The sequence below is a fragment of the Microplitis demolitor genome, chromosome 7 (assembly GCF_026212275.2).
Source record: "Microplitis demolitor isolate Queensland-Clemson2020A chromosome 7, iyMicDemo2.1a, whole genome shotgun sequence".
Taxonomy (NCBI): Eukaryota; Metazoa; Arthropoda; class Insecta; order Hymenoptera; family Braconidae; genus Microplitis; species Microplitis demolitor.
This window is the reverse complement of record NC_068551.1, coordinates 2,556,363-2,576,867: the sequence shown is the minus strand read 5'-3', so window position 1 is coordinate 2,576,867 and position 20,505 is coordinate 2,556,363. Positions and strand designations below refer to the sequence as shown.

General features: G+C 29.3%; 2 protein-coding genes across 2 annotated transcripts; one reads left to right on the top strand and one right to left on the bottom strand.

Annotated features, from left to right (window-relative positions):
- Positions 1-83: 83 nt before the first annotated feature.
- LOC103571160 (uncharacterized) lies at positions 84-4,471 on the bottom strand. The gene is made up of 8 exons (XM_053740444.1): positions 4,108-4,471; positions 3,755-3,891; positions 2,358-2,483; positions 1,789-2,065; positions 1,497-1,719; positions 1,249-1,270; positions 666-797; positions 84-600 (listed from the first exon to the last, which is right to left on the bottom strand). Exons 2-8 carry the CDS (start codon positions 3,857-3,859, stop codon positions 460-462), a joined length of 1,026 nt encoding a protein of 341 aa, XP_053596419.1. The 5' UTR covers positions 3,860-3,891; positions 4,108-4,471; the 3' UTR covers positions 84-459.
- Positions 4,472-16,683: 12,212 nt separating this feature from the next.
- Positions 16,684-20,193, top strand: LOC103571085 (uncharacterized). Its single transcript, XM_008549087.2, has 5 exons — positions 16,684-16,936; positions 17,253-17,357; positions 18,528-18,764; positions 18,848-18,994; positions 19,636-20,193. The coding sequence occupies exons 1-5, from the start codon at positions 16,859-16,861 to the stop codon at positions 19,699-19,701; spliced, it is 633 nt and encodes a 210-aa protein (XP_008547309.1). The 5' UTR covers positions 16,684-16,858; the 3' UTR covers positions 19,702-20,193.
- Positions 20,194-20,505: the final 312 nt, after the last annotated feature.

Sequence of the window (20,505 nt, the reverse complement as noted above, 5' to 3'; positions counted from 1 at the left end):
GACTCCATTTCGTCAGATGGCGACACGATTACTCGTTAATTATTTATTGATAATAATAATAATGAAAAAATTTTTTTTAATAAACTATTTATTTAAACAAATGTACAAATATTATTGAGCTATAACCTGATGAATCGGAGATCCGATACACAATCAATGATCATGTATCAGTGGAATAAAATTGCTGAAGCTGTATATTAATTATCAATTACGTTATGAAATTTTTTATGATTCTGAAGTTAACAGACAATTAGCAGTTTTCAAATTTTTTTGTCAAATCAATTACAAAAGAAATAATTTAAAATATGCACATGTAGAAAATTCAAAAAGCTAGAGGTGTAATTTTTTGTAATATTTTTTTTTCGTCAGCTAACTTCAGGATCATAAATTTTTTAACATTGATAATAGATCCTTGCATTTTTAGTCCACTGTAAATTTATTGGTATTATTTATTGAGCATTATTTAACTTGATTTTTTTCAGTAGATTGTCTCTTTTTTTTTTTAATTTCGTTGTCTGACGGCAGTCCTTTGATTGCAAAAGCGCCGCGGAAAAATGGCTTGAACACCTCGAGTACGTTTTCCGTACGATGCGCCGAGTTCTGAACAAAATAAATATAAATTTATATAATATTTATTTAAATAATTTGAATTTTTTTTGACTTACGAGGATTAACTTTCCCAGTAGTTTACTGATGTTCGTCACTAGGGTGAATCCTGTTCCAAAAGCTTTCGAGGGTACTTCCAATGATACTTTGTTCCTATCAAATATCGGGGTATCGTCAGTAGTCCCTGACACCTGCCATAAAAAAAATATTTTTTTCATTCCCTCGGTCAATTTTTTTTTTTTTTTACTGGTGTTAATAAATTCTAGGTGCTTCCTCCCCCTCAATAAAAAGTGCGGCCCATTTTAAATTATTTATTTATTGCAAAAAAAAAAAAACCATTTACAAGAATAAATAAATTGAAAGGAAAGGAGAGGATTTTTGTAGTTAAAGAAAAAAAGCAGACCTAAGTTTTATTTCATACAATTATTATTATTATATTAAATCATTAATTATTAACAATTTATATATAATTATTACTCAATAACAATTATATATTTAATATATCCATCATTTATATATAAATTTATTATAACTTTTTTTTTTTAATATAAAATCTGCTATTTACATGATTTTTTGTGAAATATCGAGCGCGAAGCCGTCAATCTCGCCTTAATATAATAATCATTTACAAAAAAAAATAACTGCGATGGCAATACAAAACAATCTATATAAAATAAAAAATAAAAAACAATATTGAACAGTATTTAATACAAGCTCGAAGCGGTTCCAAAGCTCTTAAGAATAAAAATAATCGTTAGAAACGCCTCGTGCCTAAAAAAACCATCTAATCGACGTATTTTTGGTGTTACAAAGGTGTAGGGGAATTTGAGTATTTTTATAAAATTAATTAATTAATCCTGCGGCTTTATTTTTTTTTACTTTATCAATACCCGCCACCAATACTGGGAAAATCGCCGATTGTTATTCCCGTTCCTCCACTTGAACTACCACCGTCGGAACTTTCCTTGTCGTCATGTGGACTTCCGCCACTCAGACCTCCCAGTCCTCCGAGACCGCTGCTACTGCTGCCACTTAAACTCGTTACCAAACTCAAAATTCCTCCCAATCCACCTCCAGATCCACCTCCGGGGCTTCCTGAGTCTCCAGAACCTCCTGATAAAAATTAATGCCCATTTTAGTTCTCGTAAATAAATAGAAGACTAATAAATGAAATAAAATTACCTGATAATCCACCGGATAGTGAACTGAGAGGCGCTAATTTAGATGTCAGTGCACCGACAAGTCCTTGGGATTTAGTTGAAATAAATGTCGTCGCACTGTTTATTAGCGGCCCTATTCCGGCAGTACCTGCTTGGATTTTTTTACCAATAATATCACTTATAAATTCTTTGGTAGCTGATTGCTTCGGGTCAATACCGTAAATTGCATTCTTAGCTTTATTTGATTCATCGAGAACTCCCAGTGCTTTTGTCTTGGCATCTAGGAACGAATCTAATTTCTGTAAATTTTAAAACATTATTAGGTCATTGTGAAATTTTTCATTGATAAATTGTATGCGTTTCGCTTGGCAATGACTTTATTACTTGAGAAAGTACGTAATCTATCGTAAGTGGAGTTAAAATATTAAAATTTAATGCTTTATGCTTTTTAAAATACTTAACTACGTTACGCGTATTAAATATATGCTTATACTACATTAAATATAGCTCAAAGCTTTCATAACTAAATAATTATGTTAGTAGTAATGGTTGTGATAATAATAATGGCTTATTAAAGTATTATTTACTTACACCAAATACAAAATTAATGATACCGTTTGAAACTCCTAATTTTATTACGCCAATTTTTCTCTTTTCTCTGTCGCCATGCGGCTCTTCGTCTAATGATTGATCATTTTCGTTCTGAAACACATAAACCTACAGCAAATATTAAAAATAATTTATCGAATATTATTATTGTTATTATTATTAAATAATTATTTATTTAAAAAGACTATTTTGCTATGATACTGAAATTAGCCAATCAATTACAAAATTACTGATATTAACAAATCGGTTACAAAATAATAAAAAATAAAAAAATACACATGTAGGAAATTTAAAAAACTAGATGTGCAATTTTTTCAAATATTTTTTTTTCCATAATTTATTGTTAAAAAAAAAATCCAAAAATTATTGGACGTCGGCTAAGTTCAGTATGATCATTAACCGATGTTTAATAATTCTTGGATTTTTGAAAAACGATAGATTATAAAAAAAAAAAAATTGCACATGTAGTTTTTTAAATTTTCTACATGTGCATTTTTTTATTTTTTTAAATTCGATTGTTGAAAAAAAATAAAAAAATTGCGAACTGTCGGGTAACTTCAGGATCATATTTTGTTAACAACATGCACGAAAATAATTTTTATAATTTTTAATAAATACTTGCACTAAATTTCTTGAGATATCAATCATCTATTCAAATATATATTTTAATATTCGAACAGAAAAAATTTTTTTTATTTATTTATCGATTTCCATACAAACTATCAATAGAAACAGAGTATAAAATACCTTGACACTATTTCCTCTCACAACATTTAAAAAAAAAAATGATAAAGTATATATAAATATTTATACACTAATACGTCTAATTGATTGTTAATCATTAGTTTAAAATAGTAATTCCCATGCCCAGCGTGTGCGAGTTGTATTTAAAGAAAGTGTGTCTTCGGGAAATTAAATTTTTTTTTTACGTAACTATTGAGTGCGTCATGTGTATTAAACATGTTGCGAAATTCCATAAAGCCCATTGACGATATTTATTTTTTTTAGTCAAAAAAAATAAATACAAATAAAAAATTTTATTTAAAATTTAATCACGTGGACATTTGTACGGAAATACATACAAGTCGCAGCGGCAGTTCGAAAGGTCTGGACCAATCCAACTTACTTTCACTCTCAACTCACACTACTCTTTAATGCTCACGTTTTGCGGGTTCTAGTGTAACTCTCGCGTTACATCCGATACCAATTGAACCAAAGTAAAAAAATTTAATAATTTTTTTTTTATTAAAAAAGACAATTTGGATAGCACGTGGCGTTGCCAAAAAATTTAAATACTCGGAAATTTATTCAAAAAAAAATAAAATAAAATAAACAGTTGATATATGTAATTAATTACTACAATTATTACTAATACTCACCTCATTTAAAGGACTTAAGTCATCAGTTTCTCTTTTAATAATCGGACTACTCTTAACGAGACTGACGGCTATTACGACTCCAATAATTGCCAATAAAAATTTCATTTTGATTTTAAAAAATAAAAAACGTTAATTATCTGTAAATAAAATAAATCTATTTGAGTATCGATTAAATTTATAAAATTGTCATCGCGTAGAAAAAAGTCCTTGGGTATAAATCGACCAGGATTAGATTAAAAGTGAATGTGAAGTTACCATTAAAGGGAATTTGAAATATAAAAATTTATATATAATTATTAGTAATTAAATGTATAAATAGTTGATAGATTAATGGATTAATGTCGATTACTTACGAATGAAGAAAGTTAGTGACCAAATGGGAAACTCTCGCGAACTTGACGGAGACTTCGATGCGTGCCAGTCGAGGTGCGAGACTCGTTTGCGGTCGATGCCGAACGAGACCCCGAAGTCGAGATCGTCTGGTTGTATTTACAAGGGGATTGGATAGGATTAATAGTATCGGTGCTCACTGAAGAAAAAGATCGTCCAGCGGATTTAATTATATTACCAATATATATGTATATATATATATATTTGCTTAGGATTATATGGGCTCAATATAAATTTTTGATTGAAGGACGTGGGTTTTTTTATATTTATCGGTAATTTGAATATTTCGGGTTGAGAGAGATTTGATACAAGTCTTCAGATACGTCGTGCCGGCACGACAGAACGTGAGATGACGATGTCACGGGTTTTAATAACTGCTGTACTGATGAAGAAGGGAGAGGATTCGCCTTAGGCTTTTTATTAATCAAATCTTTGTTTTATCTATGCCACCTTAATTAATTCGTCCATTATTATTATTTCAATTTAAATTTACCTTACGTTAAATAATAAATTGCTGTTTAATTATAAAGAACATTATTTAATTTAAAAAAAAAAAAAAAAAAAAAAAAAAAAATACAAGAAATTTTTTCGGCTCCATTTAAAAAGGAAGTAACAATTATTGCATAATGCAATTAAAAATATAAATTATAAAACTTAAAGTTTAATTTTTAAAAAAATTCAATTTCATAAATATTTGATATAAAAGAATATTATGTATGACAATTGTGTAATAATGTAAGATGTTGACAGACGTTCTGGTATTTAGTATCCATTGAATATGTTTGTTTTTTTTTTTTTTTTTTTTTTTTTTTTTTTTTTTTTGTTTCTTTTACTTAATATAGTTATTAATTCCGCTCACGGTTCATCGTATGGAAAGGATCAAGGATCATATTCTCGATCCATTAAATTTCACATAAAACTATTGCATAATTGTTGTTTACAAAATTTATCTATCAATCAAAAATTCACTAAATTTTATTTCCATTTTTGAATGAAATAAAAATTTTTTTAACTTCCCGCCAAAAAAAATTAAAATTTTCAAAAAGAAGGAAAATTATTTTTTTTTTAAATTGATGGTAAATGTGAAATTTGAATGATTGATTTGTGGTGCCGCGTAACGTAGATAAATGTAGACAGATTTAAATCGAGCTCACGCGGTAACTTTCCAGTAAATTCAAAAAAAAATTTAAAAAAAAAAAAAATGAAAACAATAAGACGTAAAAAAGTAAAATATAAGGAATGAGAGGTAGAGAAGGAGAAGCTTGGGCTGAGCGAAAGCAAGTTACAGTCAACTTTATTTTTAAATCTTAACTTTCCAATAAGATTTAAAAAGGATACTGGCATAAGGATCGAGGATCTAGGATATCTTGGGCAGCTCGATAATCTTACATAAGACAATAGGAAATACGAATTAAAAATTTATTTTATAATCAAGTCTTACCTCACGGCTTTTTCCACTCCCTGCTTTGCTGATTTATTTTAACACTAAAAATTAACACTATTTAATATCCTTACAAGCTTCTTACAGTCACTTCTTATCAATTAATATTTTTTTTTATTGCGATTATTTTTTTCAAATATTCGAAAATTTAAAAACTGTCGAAAATTTTAATCTACACAACACTCGTGTTTGACACTCACTCGTAGACTGCCGGTGAATAAAGAAAGTAATGGGGAAATTCGATAGCCGGAAATTACAAAGACGTCACTCGCCAAGAAACCGAGATACGAATTTTAAAAAACGAGTCATTAGAATAATTATTATTAAGAAATAATAAATAAAATCTATTTAAACTGTTGCATAAATATTAATTACAGGCATATATAGACATAATTTTAAATTGCGTAAAAGAGAGCGTGATCAATCAATAGACAGTTGATACATTATATTTTTATCACTTAATACTGTTAATTATTTAACACTTTATTAAATAATAATATTTAATTATAATTATAAAAAATGATTAACCATTTTTAAAATTATTTTTTTGTTTTTTAACAAAGTAATGGATTAATTTTACATAACACTTATGTATAGCTCGTTACGATATTTTTTATCTCATAGATTCTCTTAAATACTTTCTCTTAAATACTCCTGATTAATCTTGTCCGTATATATTTTTTTTTTATTAGTAAAAAAAATTAATAAAAATCAAAATAATAAAACTATTGATTAACTGTACAGCGGATTGTAAAAACTCTACCTTTCACCTTTTACCAAATAAATAAAAATGACTCAGTTACTTTAGGACGGATGCGAGCATCATCTTTCGATATCTTATTTTGAAATAACGTTTACGTTTAAAAAAGTTAACTGCGATGCGAATAGAAAGTTTTTGTGATATCAGCTTCACTTATGCAATTCACGTGCATGAATATTAACTATCTATTATAAAAGCATCTATACATTAGATTAGACCAATAAAATTTACGATGCGGTTTTAAAAAAACATCTTATTTAATAAATGAGCTTAGGCGCCCAAGACCTTCGACCTTGTCGACTACCACGCGACCTTTCTCTAAATTATGCCGACCTTTCACTTGTCAATGGAAACAATCAATTTATTTAACGAGTACAATTAAAAAGGTTATTTTATTTTATATAATCGATTCAATCTATTAGCTAATATATATCATTTATTTACAAAGTATTATTCATTGATTTTTTACGAAGCACTTAGAAAATTATTATTATTTTTTTTTTTTTTTTTTTTTAATTAATTACTGAACTATGTACCTGTTGACACGTTTATTTATAAATTCTAGTACACATTCTATACATTTTATTTACTATTTGATAAATATTTATTTATATAAAAATAGAAGTGATACAAGGAAACCCGGGGTAAAATGAGACATCATTTTAAGGACAGATAAAAAAAAATTTAGCGAAAAAATTTTCACCTCTCAAAAAATCCTTTTTTTTTTTGTGAATATAAAAAATTTTTTTTAATTTCTAAAAATGATTTGTAGAAAAAGTTGAGGCAAGTTGGTCAGCTCGGACAATTGATATTTTCTTAATAATTTTTTTAAAAAACTGGAAAAAGCTGTCTGAGGTAAAAAATGGCTCATGGTTGTAAAAAAAATTTTTTTTTACTGAAAATTTTAAATTAGCTTCACTATCCAGACTGACCCACTGACCAACTTGCCCACTCTTTCGTTTAATAAAATTTTATTTTATTTTCAAATATATGGTGACTCATTTTTCCTCGAATTTTCTTATCGGAAAATAATAAAATCAAATAATAATTTGTAGAAAAATTTGAGGCAAGTTGGTCAGCCGGGACAATTGATATTTTTTTTTCCAAGTATTTTCTTAATTATGTTTTTCTTTTTTTTTAATTGGAAAAGCTGAGTCTGAGGTAAAATGAGTCATGGTTGCAAAAAAAATAAAAAATTGGTCTTTATACCGACTGACTTACTTACCCACCCTTCCCTCAAATAATTTTGAAACCAAATAGTTTGTTTTATTTTCAAGTACGCGGTGACTAATTTATCTTCGGATTTTCTTATCGGAAAATAATGAAATCGAATACAATTTTGTAATAAAATCCTATTGAATTTAAATATGGTTATGAATATTATAATAATGTTAACAAGTGATTTTCCAATGCCCAAAGGTGTCTATAGTCTGTAGTGTAGATCATTAAGTATATGCGTGTGCCGTGTTCTAGTTATTACATTTATGATCTCGCAATCTCTTGTGTGGCACGAGAGACATAAGCCACACAAGAGACTTTCAATGTCTGTCTCGGTAGCATATATCTCTTATTATAAACCGTAAGTACACGTGGTAATGTAAACGCATTATTGCATCGAGAAAAAGCTGCCGAGATTTTATAATTGATGTGAGTCAATGACCCGAGATCAAGACCCGGATTGCCACAGAACCCAGAGAAAGGAATTGTATTTTGATAATTTTTTTATTTACTTATTTATTATTATTATTGGGTTAAATATATTTTTAAATTCTAGAGAAACTTTTTTATTTATGGAATTAATATTCATTTAATAAAAACGAATGTTAAAAAAAAAATAAATTACTGCAAAAAATAATGAGGTCAGTGAATCGTCTCTAGTTCGCCTTCAAACATAGGCACGATTATTATCACATATTAATATATTTTACCTCAAGCTCTTAGAGATGATTCGCGTATTATTTCGAAATATATGAAATTACGATAAATGACACACAATATACGAGACTTTGAATTGAATAATTATATGTAAAATAACCAAATGAACAATTTATTATTTTAAATTAGACTTCTGCTGTTTATTTAATAATGAAATCAACATATTTACCAAATTAATTGCGTGTTTTTGTAATTTACCGTCACTTTGACGCATATTTATATAAATATATGTATTTAAATATTAATCTATTGCACAATTACATGAAAAAAATAAATTAACAGCTTTCACGTGTGATGTACAGTTTTCAAATTTTTATAAATTCTTATTTTTTTTTTTCTATTTATTCGCTGTAATTAATTTTTGTAGCCGCTGGCAAAATATTTTAATTTATCGATTAAGTAATAATTTATTACTTTATTATGAATTTATATTTTTTAAAATAAATATATACTAAAATATTTTTAGCGAATAATTGAGTGGCGAACCGAATAAATGTTTGTTTCACTTAGTGGTATTTAAGTTTATTAAAAAAAAAAGTCTTTACCGCGAACTTCTGTACTGATTAGTAAAAAAAAAAAAAAAACGTCTATTTAAATTAATTTAATTATGAGCAATAACGATTGTCAAGAATAAATGATAAATAAAAATAAATATTAAAATATAAAATTATGAGTGAAAAGAAAGTATAATGGCATCATAAATATGTCCGTGAGAAAGTCAAAAGATCAAGATGTAGTTGATGAAAGTAGTAGCACGCAATTTATTTATTTAATTTTTTATTCAAAAATGTTTATCCTTATTTCTATTTTTATTATCATTGACACTGAGAAAAAAAATATATTGATATAAATTATTGCATTATTAATTTCATATTTGCCGCGAAGCTTCATTTTCTTGACAGAGGAAAATCAAAATTTATTTACACTATTGCAAAAAAAAAAAAAAAATAAAATATCTTGATTAAATCTTGGGTTTCTTCGAGTAAGAAAATTATTTAAATTTAAATCTTTAAATTTTCGCGCCAAAAGTATATTAGATTTCAAATTTTAGTGTCATAATTTTTTGTGGTAAGACTACACAATAATTCGAGAGGATTTTTTTTCTCAATGCATTATAATTATTACTACCTTATCATATATAATGTATAATAAATTATAAATGTGTATATATTATATATGCGTAAACATAAATGTATTTAAATTAATACGTAACATGTTGATAAAAGTAACGATAGGTGTGGCTTGGGTAGAATCGATAGCTCGGAAGTGACCAAATATAACATAAGACACATAAGAGTTACGGTCTTTTCTTTTGTGCCGAGACTTCCGTGTCACCCGGACACGATATAGGATTTTACACGTCAGCGATCACGCGACATATATGTACCGGTAATATTTACGTACGCATATTATATATATTTATATTTACATCTATATTTATAATTTCATTTGTTACCGAGAATTCGTAACAACATTAAGATCCGTGTAAATAAAAGTCTAAGCGGTACATTGTTGCGTAAGGTCTGACTAACAAGACACTTTCCACTAGCTAATGTTTAATTTTTCATATTTATGTCTCAATTTATTTATACGTTACTATTTTTTATAACTAACCGGATGCCTGCCCGTAATGACCGGTCGGAGGTCCATAAGATGGAGCTGGGGGTGAATCACTTGAGGATGATGATGCTCCCAATATTCCGAACACTGCGTTTATTACTGATGACACTAGTGAAACTCCACCCCCCAGAACTTCTTTTACTGCCCCTCCTATCAAAGACAGGGGATTTACTGAACTTGCTGGTACTGCGTTCTGTAATGAATTTTTTTTTTTAAATTACTGAGATTCTAATTTTGTAGTTAAATCGTGTCCGTACACTGTAAAAAAATCAGGATCGAATTTTGTACAGTGTGATATATAATATATAATTATTAATCTCAAGAATTTGGACGAGATTAGGCGACGAAATTAAGTAATTAATTATTTGGATGTTTTGTCCATTGTATTTTGACTTCAATTGATGTTAAGTTTTGCTGATAAAGTAATGACAATTTTACCAGGTAAACTCGTCCAAATTTCTGAGATTAATAATTATCTGAGGTTCTAATTGGACAGGAATTTATTTTGAATTTTAAAATATTTATATTACACTTCCGTATGGAGCGTAACTGGATCCTCCACTATTTGCAGCCGCGGGAACTGGTCCTGCATGTTGGTTATAAGGGTATGGACTAGGAGGCGTAGGTCCGGGTCTGTACTGCTGAGTTTGGACGGCAGGTCGTGAAGGTGAAGCGAACTGTTGATTATAAGCTGGAGGACGCGGCTGATATTGTTGGTACTGAGGATAATTAGACGGAGACTGATGTTGTTGATGAGGGTACTGTTGGTGAGGATACTGTTGATGAGGATACTGCCCTTGAGGTGGCACGTAAGGTCTTACTGTTGATCCAATATTTACTGTCGCTGCTTGATTAGGTCGTCTCTGTAATTTATTTTATTTAATTTCTGGCATCGGGTAATAAATTTTTATTTAAACTTACAATAACAAACGGACTATTGAGGGGAGGTCCTGGTGATGGCCTACCAGGAAAAATTACATTGTCATTTATAGACGAAGCCGGTCGCTGTAGATTCTAGGATTTAATTATAGGAATATATTTTCTAGTTATTTCATATTAAATAAAAAACTTAATTACTCACTGCGCCATAGGGTTGAGGGTGAGATTGCGGACTATTAGAATCAGAGGAACTGCCACTCAGACCTGCGCTAGTTCCTGAAATAACTCCAGTTAAAACAGCGCCTACTAGCGCACCCACGTCCAATCCTCCAGGTAGACCCGGTTTTAATTCCTTACAAAAAAAAATAACTGACCATAAAATAATTATTTCAAAAATTTATTTATTTATTTGATTATTTTACCCGTAAAAGCGCTGCGGTTGTTCCGGCAATCACTATAGCGAGCGGAGACATCCCACTGGGTTCTTGAGGCTAAAAAAATTCTAAGCATGAAAATCTACGGTTACATATCCTCATAAAAATATTTATATAAAATTATGAAAGGACAATATTTATGGAATTTATTAACATGATACTAAAATTTTTAATGCTTCGAAACTAATAAGATATTGAGAAATTTTTAATTACTAATTATCATTATTATCATAAATACTATAAATTAATTACCGTACTAAGAGGTCCTGTGATTGCCGCAAGCAATGCACCCAAAGATGAACCTTCGGTCGGAGGCTAACAAAACATTTTATTATTCGTTTGCTTATTGCATTTTTAAATCAGTTATATAAGCCATTAAATTTTATTTTACGGGATATTAAATATTTATTTACATTACTGATTGCTCGTACGAGTGGTCCTATCACCGGAGCTAAGACCGGACCAATAAATGGCGCCAGAAGCCCAAATATTGGTCCTATTAGGGCACCTAGATCTAAACCTTGGCCATCTGGACCCTTAAATTAATAAAAAAAAAAGTTACTTCACTTAAAATTATTATTGTTATTTTATTTTAATACTTACATTTACAATTTTAGTAACAATCGGTACAATCATGTCAATTAATTCTTTGGCTCCGCCATTACCATCTTCATCAGGCTGTAATTTAAAAAAAATATATAATAATACACAGAAAAATAAAATTTTTTTGAGTAAGAAAAAATTTCTAGTTCTACACAGAAAAAAAATTTAACTTTAGTCAAAAAAATATTTTTGAAGACAAACGTTTTTGGGAACCAAGTTAAGATTTTTTTGAGCCATGAGAATTCGTCTTAATCAGAGGAGATTTTTACTTTGTCTGAAAAAATTGAAATTTTCAAAAAAATTTTTTGAGTCAAGAATATTTACTTTCAGTCGAAATTTTTTTTCTGTGTAAGAAAATTTGTCTTCATTTTATAGTGGAAAATATTTCTTGCACTGAGAAATATTTTTTTTCTGTGTATGAAAACCATTAATTAAAAAAATATATAAAATACCTCAGAAAGACCTGCTATGATAGGAATACCAGCTTGCAGAAGTTCAATTAAATCGGCATCGCTCTCAGGCTGTAAATAGCAATCGGGAACAATTAATCAATCAATCAATCAACCGATCAATAGCGTGAGAATAATGATTTATTAATAACATGCAATCCATATTTACATCACTAAGATCTTCTAAAATAGGAAGAGCTAAAGGCAACAAATCAGCCACAGATCCCAGTGAGCCTCCTTCCTCTTCTTCTTCCTCGTCGTCATCATCACCATCCAGTTCATTTTCAAACTCCTGTCGTTGGAATGAACTGTCATTGGGTGGTCGTGGTGGGACCTGAAGACAAGTAAATAAAACTATAACACTCGAGTGAAATGAAAAGAAAGTTTTATGACAGGCAGAACTTGTGATAATATTATTTAATCAACCAAGACACCATTCGTCCAATCAAAGAGAGGATCTTTATTATAATATTACTAGCCGTATTACGTATGCATGAGTGCATCAGTGCAAAGTCGAATGAACGTTGCATAATTGATGTTACTGCCCTCAGTGTCTTTTTTTTCACGACTGATCTTGCTTGAGCAATGGATCAATAATCACACTCATGCCAAGTAATATTTTCCAGGTGGATGGAAAGAAATTTCAAAAATTTATTATTATCATAATTATCTTTATTTATTTCAACATATTATTTTTTACATTTCAATTAAATTATTTATTTATATTTATGTTTTTTTTTCATTTACTAGCTATTATGCAAATCGTGAACTTACTTCGCCAAAAGCTATTGGAGGACGCAATGGTTCTTCTCTTGGACGTTTCGATTTCGTTCCAGCGGTTGTGGTGGCAGATGTTTCAATTTTGTGTTTATCAGGTCTTCGTGTCAAGCCAAGTGCTTCTAATATGTCACCAAGAACAGCAATCTGACGCTTGCGCCCACTGTCTTTCTTCTTTTTTGGCATCGCCGTCGTAACTTCCATTTTAAATTCTGAAGGCTGTTTTTCGGTGACCGCTTGTTCATCATTTTGAGCTGCATCAGTTTCCTCACGAGTTATTGTTATAAATGCCTCAAAAGGAATCGCAAATGGAACTGACTCAGGACTAGTGACACCAGAAGTTGAGTTGATTGGCGCCGAGTTGCGATCTTCGATTTTAACTATTTTCATTGGTGACGCAGTTGTTGTTTCCTGACGAATGTTTTCCGAGTAGCTTTTTTTTAAACCATTGAATCCGTAGTTTGGAAGACCGTATCTATTCCCAAAGTCACCGACAAATAGAGGCAAATACGCGTCTGCATTGATCAGAGGTGGCAATACATCGTTTTCGTATCTGAAAAACGGATACTCGAAACCTGGGAGACTTCTCGGTATCGGCAATTTCGCTTGGAAATTTTTTTCCACTTCACGATCCTCGGGTTTTAGCATAATCATTTTATTTTCCGTAACTTGCGCTTTAGTTTCGGAGTTTTTGAGATCAGCAACTGGCGATGAAGATGAGTCTGCTGCCAAAGTGATGTCAATTCGTGAGGCCATGGTCTGCATTGCGTTTTTCACCCAATTTATCAAATCTTCCATCGAAGTTATTTTAACTGGCAACTTTATCTCAACATATTTTGACGATTTGACATCTTTTTCCCGTGTCCTATTAATATTTGCTGGTACTGCTGTTATAAAATTCACATTTACTGTCACTGTTAATAAAAACACCCACTTAAATATTTTCCAATTCATTTTTAACAATTTTAAAGTCACTTAGTATAAGGAACGGGTCGAAACAGTGTCTGGGACTGCGATAAAATTTCCGTGGGTTTTATATGAATTATTGAGGGATCGAGTGGTGGATAATGAAGACCTTTGGGCTTCTTCCTGGCACATCACGCTTGAAAAAATTTATTTTCCATTTACAAACGTAATAGGGATGTATATTGATTCTCTATTGGTTACGACTTCCGTCGTCATATTTCACTGATTTCACTGCTATTATAAACTGTTATATATTAGCGACATTTAGAAAATTAATTTACGTAAACAATTTTAAATTTATAAAAAAAATATTCTCATTTTTTTTTCTTTTATAAATAAATTTAATCATGAGAATTTAAATAGAAAAATTTTCGTGATTAAATTAATCAACATTTAGCTGTCATTCTATTGTCGTCTTGGTTTTTGTTGTGTTCAAATGACCGTAGCTAATTTGTCCACAAGTTACTTAACTGACAGTTACAATTTTCCTGTTCATCATAATTTAATCGTGAGAGTTTCGAGTTCTTTGACAATTGGTTTAAATTCTTAAAACATGTTTGTTAAATAAAATTATCATAAATAAATAAATATATAAATAAATGTATGATGTTAAATTAAAGAGAGTGAACTCTGAACAAATAGATGAAATATTTCCGGTAAAGTTAATACGTAAGATTGATTAATGATAAATAATCGATTGACATGAGATATTTCCTGCATCCATAATTTTTATAACTATATATTTATATTGATATAATTATTATATTAAGTAACTCAGTCATAATTTCCTTGTGTTAACTCGTTAAAACATGGGTTGTATAATTGAAAAATAAGATATATTAAATTAAACGGGCAATCACCATCAGTTATAAGTGTAAAAAAACTACTTGCATATATTAATTGATTAGAAAAAAATTTTATCTAACTGCTAAATTAATTACGATATCAAATAATCTTTCGTAAGAGCGTTAGATATTTTTCTCGATAACTGTTTATTTCTCAATAAATATTTTATTTGCGATTTGTCTTTTTTTTTTATTTGAAAATTAAAAAAAAAAAACAAGGTGTTTAACAGCCAGGAAATTAATGGCAATGCAAGTTGGTATGTAATATAAAAAAAAAATTTTTTAAATTGTAAATTTTACCCGAAAAAATTGATATAATCAGATGTCAATTTAAAATTATCAATTATTTCACTTTGCACGGTTTGAAAAATTGTGTAAAAAAAAAATAACACAAAAAATGTTAATATTCTTTGTTACCGATTCTAAATCTTTTGCACATTGAATTGTTAATTTTTTATTGTGATATTTTGATATAAAAATATGAAACTGAAGTTAAGCGACGTCTAATAATTTTTGGATTTATTTTTAAAGCGATAAATTATAAAAAACAAATATTTTAAAAAATTGCACTTATAGTTTTTTTAATTTTCTACATGTGCATTTTTTTAGATTTTTTTTTTTTGTAATTTATATAATAAAAAAAAAATCCGAAAATTGTTAATCGTCCGTCAACTGCAAGGTCTTATAAAAATTTATGTATGTACATAATTTTTGATTTCAATTTATAATGCAAAAATTTTTTGGAGGCAAGAAAAAATTTAGTGGCTAAAAAATACTTTTTTTCTGTACACAAAAATGTTAGATATTTAACACAGACTTTTTTCTTTACACAAACACAAAAAATATTTTACTGTGTTTTCAGAATTTAAAATAAATTAATTTGATGTGTCGTATGAATACTAACCAGCCGCAAGGTCAACAACATTCACATGCGGTTTTATTCTTAAACAATTTAATCATTACAATTATTGTGTATTAGACACTAATCAATCGTTAATTCAAACGACCTTATTAAATCTTTCTCAACTTAAATAAAAATCATTTAATTAATACACTCTTATCATTTTATTTAAAATGTCCTGAGAAACGGGAAAACAATTACAATTTTCGTTAGACACGCGACGATACTATGCCCCTTATATTTATACTTTTTCTTATAAATTATGACAAATGATTGACTGCGATACGTAATAATTTTATTTACTTGCGTGAGTTTTACATGGACGACAATTTATGTTCAATAATTATATCAACCGACCTTCATATTTGTACTATGAAATTTTAAATAATTTTTTCTTTAAGAATTTTTCTGACAAAAAATAGAAATTATATTTTAATTATTTTTTTTTTTTTTTCTTAATCTCAGTAGCCTTCTATTGATCTAGAGATTGTCTTCCGAAGCCATGAGAGATCATAGGTTTGTACCATGATCTATTTAATGACCATCGCATAAATATAAAAAAAAAAAATTAAATAAAATAATTAAAAATATTTTCAGTTACCAATAATTGGAAATTAAAAAAATTGATCAATTCGGAATTTATATAAATAATTAATGAAACGAACGATATATTATTTTTATCGGAATGCCGACTCGGGTAGACCGATGTAAAAGTGGTCCTCTGAATCTAATAAAAAAAAAAGATAAAAATAAAAGTATGATTATTTTTATTTTTTTTCTAAGTCTCAGGTAAACTCCTTTCTTCCTCCTCAGCAATCTGGAGTCTCTCAAACAGTCCAGCTAATGTAAATGTAGCGCAGAGGTGGTGGTTAAAGACTCCTCCTGCTAATAAAAGCCGCTCACTAGGCGCCGTCACATACAAACAGTTACAGGCTGCCAGAGCACGTGAGTTCCACGCCACTAAATTAACTCAAATTTTATTAATTAATTTAATTTGTAATTCAAATCCCGGTGGTCTTAAATTTCATTAAATTTTTGAATTAAAAAATTTTTTTTAATTATATTTTTTTAAGTGATAAAATCAAGTGCAAGTGATTGGTGAACATGAGGCTGTATATTATTATTTCGTGTTTAATTTTAATTGTTAATTCCTATCCTCTGAGGGATGAATATAATTCAGAGGTAAGTTCATTTTTTTTTTTTTATTTAAATTGAATGTAAAAAATAGTGAAATTCATCGCGAAATTCAGACTAGATTTAAATAATTTTTAGTAGTGAAGATCGAAATCATATCATGTATATGAGTGTCATATACTTTCACTTGAGTTAAATATGTTTATATACTGGACACTTTCTTCCACTAGACTCTTCAGTGGAAAGTAAAACTACCGGCCAGCATCTTTATTTATTTTTTATGACCTCATTATTATAATAATTATCATTTTTTGTTTTATTACTTTTTAACTATAATAATAATAATAGAAAACTTATTTTATAGGCATCAGATCATTATTTGACTTTGGTAAAAGAAAACAATGATGCTGCTTTAAGAAGTAAAAGGACTGTTGGAGTTTTACGTCAATTTTTTCCCGAAATAACTGAGGTAAATTTACTGGACTATCAATTAATTAATTAATCAATCAATTAATATATAAAAGGTATATGTGGTATAAAAATATGTGCATATATACAGAAAAAAAGAATTTCTTGGCGTAAGAAATTTTTTGAAGTTCGAATTGAAGACTTAAATTTTCTGAGGACAAGAAAAAATTTCCTAAGATAATTTTTCCCAATTCAGGAAAATTTTTGTTTTCAATTCATGTAGAAAATTTCTTGGGGTTAGATAAAATTTCTTACGCCAGAAATTCCTTTTTTTCTGTGCACGAATAATATATTCTTATTTAAAATACTATGACGTCATAGTAAAACCGGACCATGTTGACCACCCGACGGAAATTAAAATAAACACATGGAAAAATTTCCTACGGTTACAGTAATGGTTGTAAATTTTACTATGGCCATAGTAATTTTTCCATGTGTTTATTTAAATTTTTACAAGCGGTCGACATGAACCGGCATTGCCATGACATCATAGAATTTCGGCGTATAGGTGTAGATAAAATAAAAAATTTGTAGATGATTGACGGTATAGTGAACAAGGTAGTCTCCGAGGTGATAAAAGCTGTGGGTCCAGCAGTGATACAGAATGTACTGGGCGGAAATCGTAAAGAGAATGATGGAAAACCCAGAAGTAATGATGAAGGTAGTGAAGTTACAGTGGCGCTACCAGTGGACGAATTCGAAGACTCTGATTTGAATGCTAATGAAAATGAGTCTGACATAACGGACATAAATAATAAAGATAATTTCAGCAAAGTTAATATTCCTCTACCGACTTTTCAAACTAATGAAGTAACTGAGGCATCAGATGCTACGATATCGAGCACTTGGCCGATCGATTCCGTGCAAACGGAAGGATTTAACAGTCAAGGTCGAGTTCAGTTAAATTAACTAGATCACGTCTTCATACGACCGGCATAAGATATTCGACATCACTCGACTCATTAACTTTCTTCTCAATCTCTTTCTTTCCGTCATCATCGCCTCGGAGATAAAAAATGTTCTAACAAAACTCAAACCATTAACGATCATCTGACGATCAGATCATGTAAAGAATCAGTGTCATTATGTGTTTTTGTGTATTAATTTATTGTATATTAATATGTCATATGTCTGCCAATGATTTTTTACTAAATAGAATTTGCTATTTTAGAACCAGCGGTCACAGCAACAACAGGATCTGGATATAGCAGGGTCAGAGAACAAGGAAGTAAGAGTGGCGTTCGAGGATACCGATCAATCAATAAACGAAGCTGGCGCGGATTTGTCTTCGCTGGACAACATCGAGGTCGGAGACGACGAGAATCGAAACAAAAGATTTAGCGGCGGTAATGGAGAATCTGGAGGCAGTGGCGGTGGATCTGGAAATTTTATTTTTGACATTATCAGAGTAAGAATAAGAAAATTCATTGAAATTTTTCCAATCATTCAGTCGTCAAAAAAAAAAAATATTTATTGTATATTTTTTTTTAGCTAATTGCAGGCAGTGGATCGCCACCAAGTGACGACAGTTCACCCCACGGAAAACACGATCTTGAAGAAGCTGTCCCTGGACCAGCGACGCGATTTTTAGTTATTGCTAACCGAGGTCTTTCAAATCTTATCCAAGATCTCATACTGGTAATTTATTTTTTTACTCTAAAAAAAAAAAGAAAAAAATAATAATTAAATTCTTAAATTTTTGCTCTATAAAATAATACCTAACCCAGTAATTTAATCAATAATTTTGAAATGCTATGTTATGATTTATTTAGAAATCTCGCCAGCGGGTGCAATTAATACAAGAAATGTCTCAGGATAATTTAAAATTCGTCATTAGATGTCATATAGCCGTGACAAAATTCTTTTAATTATTTATAGGCATTTCCTATATGAAATTTTTTTTTTTTATAATTACTAAATTATTAATGTATTATATAGAATTACTAAATGTATGAACAACCGGGTCGGCAGCCGTTCTACATATATTAAACATGGATTGTGTAATGACGGTAGGTCGAATCGATGGAAAGCAAAAATGTGGCATGACTTTCTCTATGAAATAGCGCGTCTGTGTTGAGTACACAAGTTATATATTACAACTGGGGGATAAATTACGCAACGTAAACGGCTAGAGTAAATGTTGCGCGTATTTAATGCGGAAAGGGGGTAGAATTTATGAAGATATGTGATAACAGATAATAAACATGTAAAATAGCTATGTTATTTAATTAATTAATACAATAATGAAAGTTATGAAGTAATTTATGAAAACTTTTCAGCGTATTGCGGCAACGAGCGAGCGGTTCGTCAACTTCAAAGCGCGACTGATAACTTCCATCATCTGAGGAAGCCAGGGGGCTGTGTATAAACAGCTCAAGAGGACAGAGGATAGATAATAACTTTTTTTTATTTATGGAGAGATTGTCAGATCGCAGGTACGACGTTGACTACTCGCCGTCCCTTGTTCCTGGGATCTTCGCCTCAACAGGTCCATCAGCTATAAATAAATAAATATTTAAATGCCTGCCATTTTTTATACGGTAATAAATTTCAAATAAAAAAAAAGAAAAAAATACAGAAAATATGTTAGATAAAATAAATAATGTACATATATAGATATATATGGAAATTCATGTGTCACTGCCTTTCTCTTTTTTACTTTAATATATTAGTTGACAATTTTTAATGGCGATCACCTGAGTTTCGTCAATATAACTAGTAATTAGTTAAATATATGCTCAAAATAATTTTATTTTATATTTTTGTTGATTATATAAATTTTATTTTTATGTATCATTACCTCGGGGATTTTTTTACCGGAGACGTAGGTTGTATTATAATTATTATTATTATTATTACTATTTGTATTATTATTATTTTTATTTTTATTGTTAATATAACGTATGTATAATTAATGAACATATATATAAATGTTATAATGCTATAAAATAAATGTATAAAGTTTTTTAAAAAGCTTAAGATTTTTGTTATAATTTTATTTTATTTTTATCACTGAACCCTCGTTAAAAATTGGAATTCTATCAAGCGACTTATAAATATGTATCGATAAAAACTGAACCGAAATTTTTCAAAAATTAAAAAAAAAATCAGATCTTATGTTGGTAATAAAGTTTCATATAAAACTTTAC

Excerpts from the sequence above, each read along its gene's own strand:
- LOC103571160 (XM_053740444.1), bottom strand. The coding sequence starts at position 3,859 with ATGAAATTTTTATTGGCAATTATTGGAGTCGTAATAGCCGTCAGTCTC. Across the intron at positions 2,484-3,754 it reads ACTTAAGTCCTTTAAATGAG|GTTTATGTGTTTCAGAACGA; the intron begins GTGAGTATTAGT and ends TATTTGCTGTAG. Across the intron at positions 2,066-2,357 it reads TCATTAATTTTGTATTTGGT|AAATTAGATTCGTTCCTAGA; the intron begins GTAAGTAAATAA and ends TAAAATTTACAG.
- LOC103571085 (XM_008549087.2), top strand. The coding sequence starts at position 16,859 with ATGAGGCTGTATATTATTATTTCGTGTTTAATTTTAATTGTTAATTCC. Across the intron at positions 16,937-17,252 it reads GGGATGAATATAATTCAGAG|GCATCAGATCATTATTTGAC; the intron begins GTAAGTTCATTT and ends CTTATTTTATAG. Across the intron at positions 17,358-18,527 it reads TTTTTCCCGAAATAACTGAG|AACCAGCGGTCACAGCAACA; the intron begins GTAAATTTACTG and ends TTGCTATTTTAG.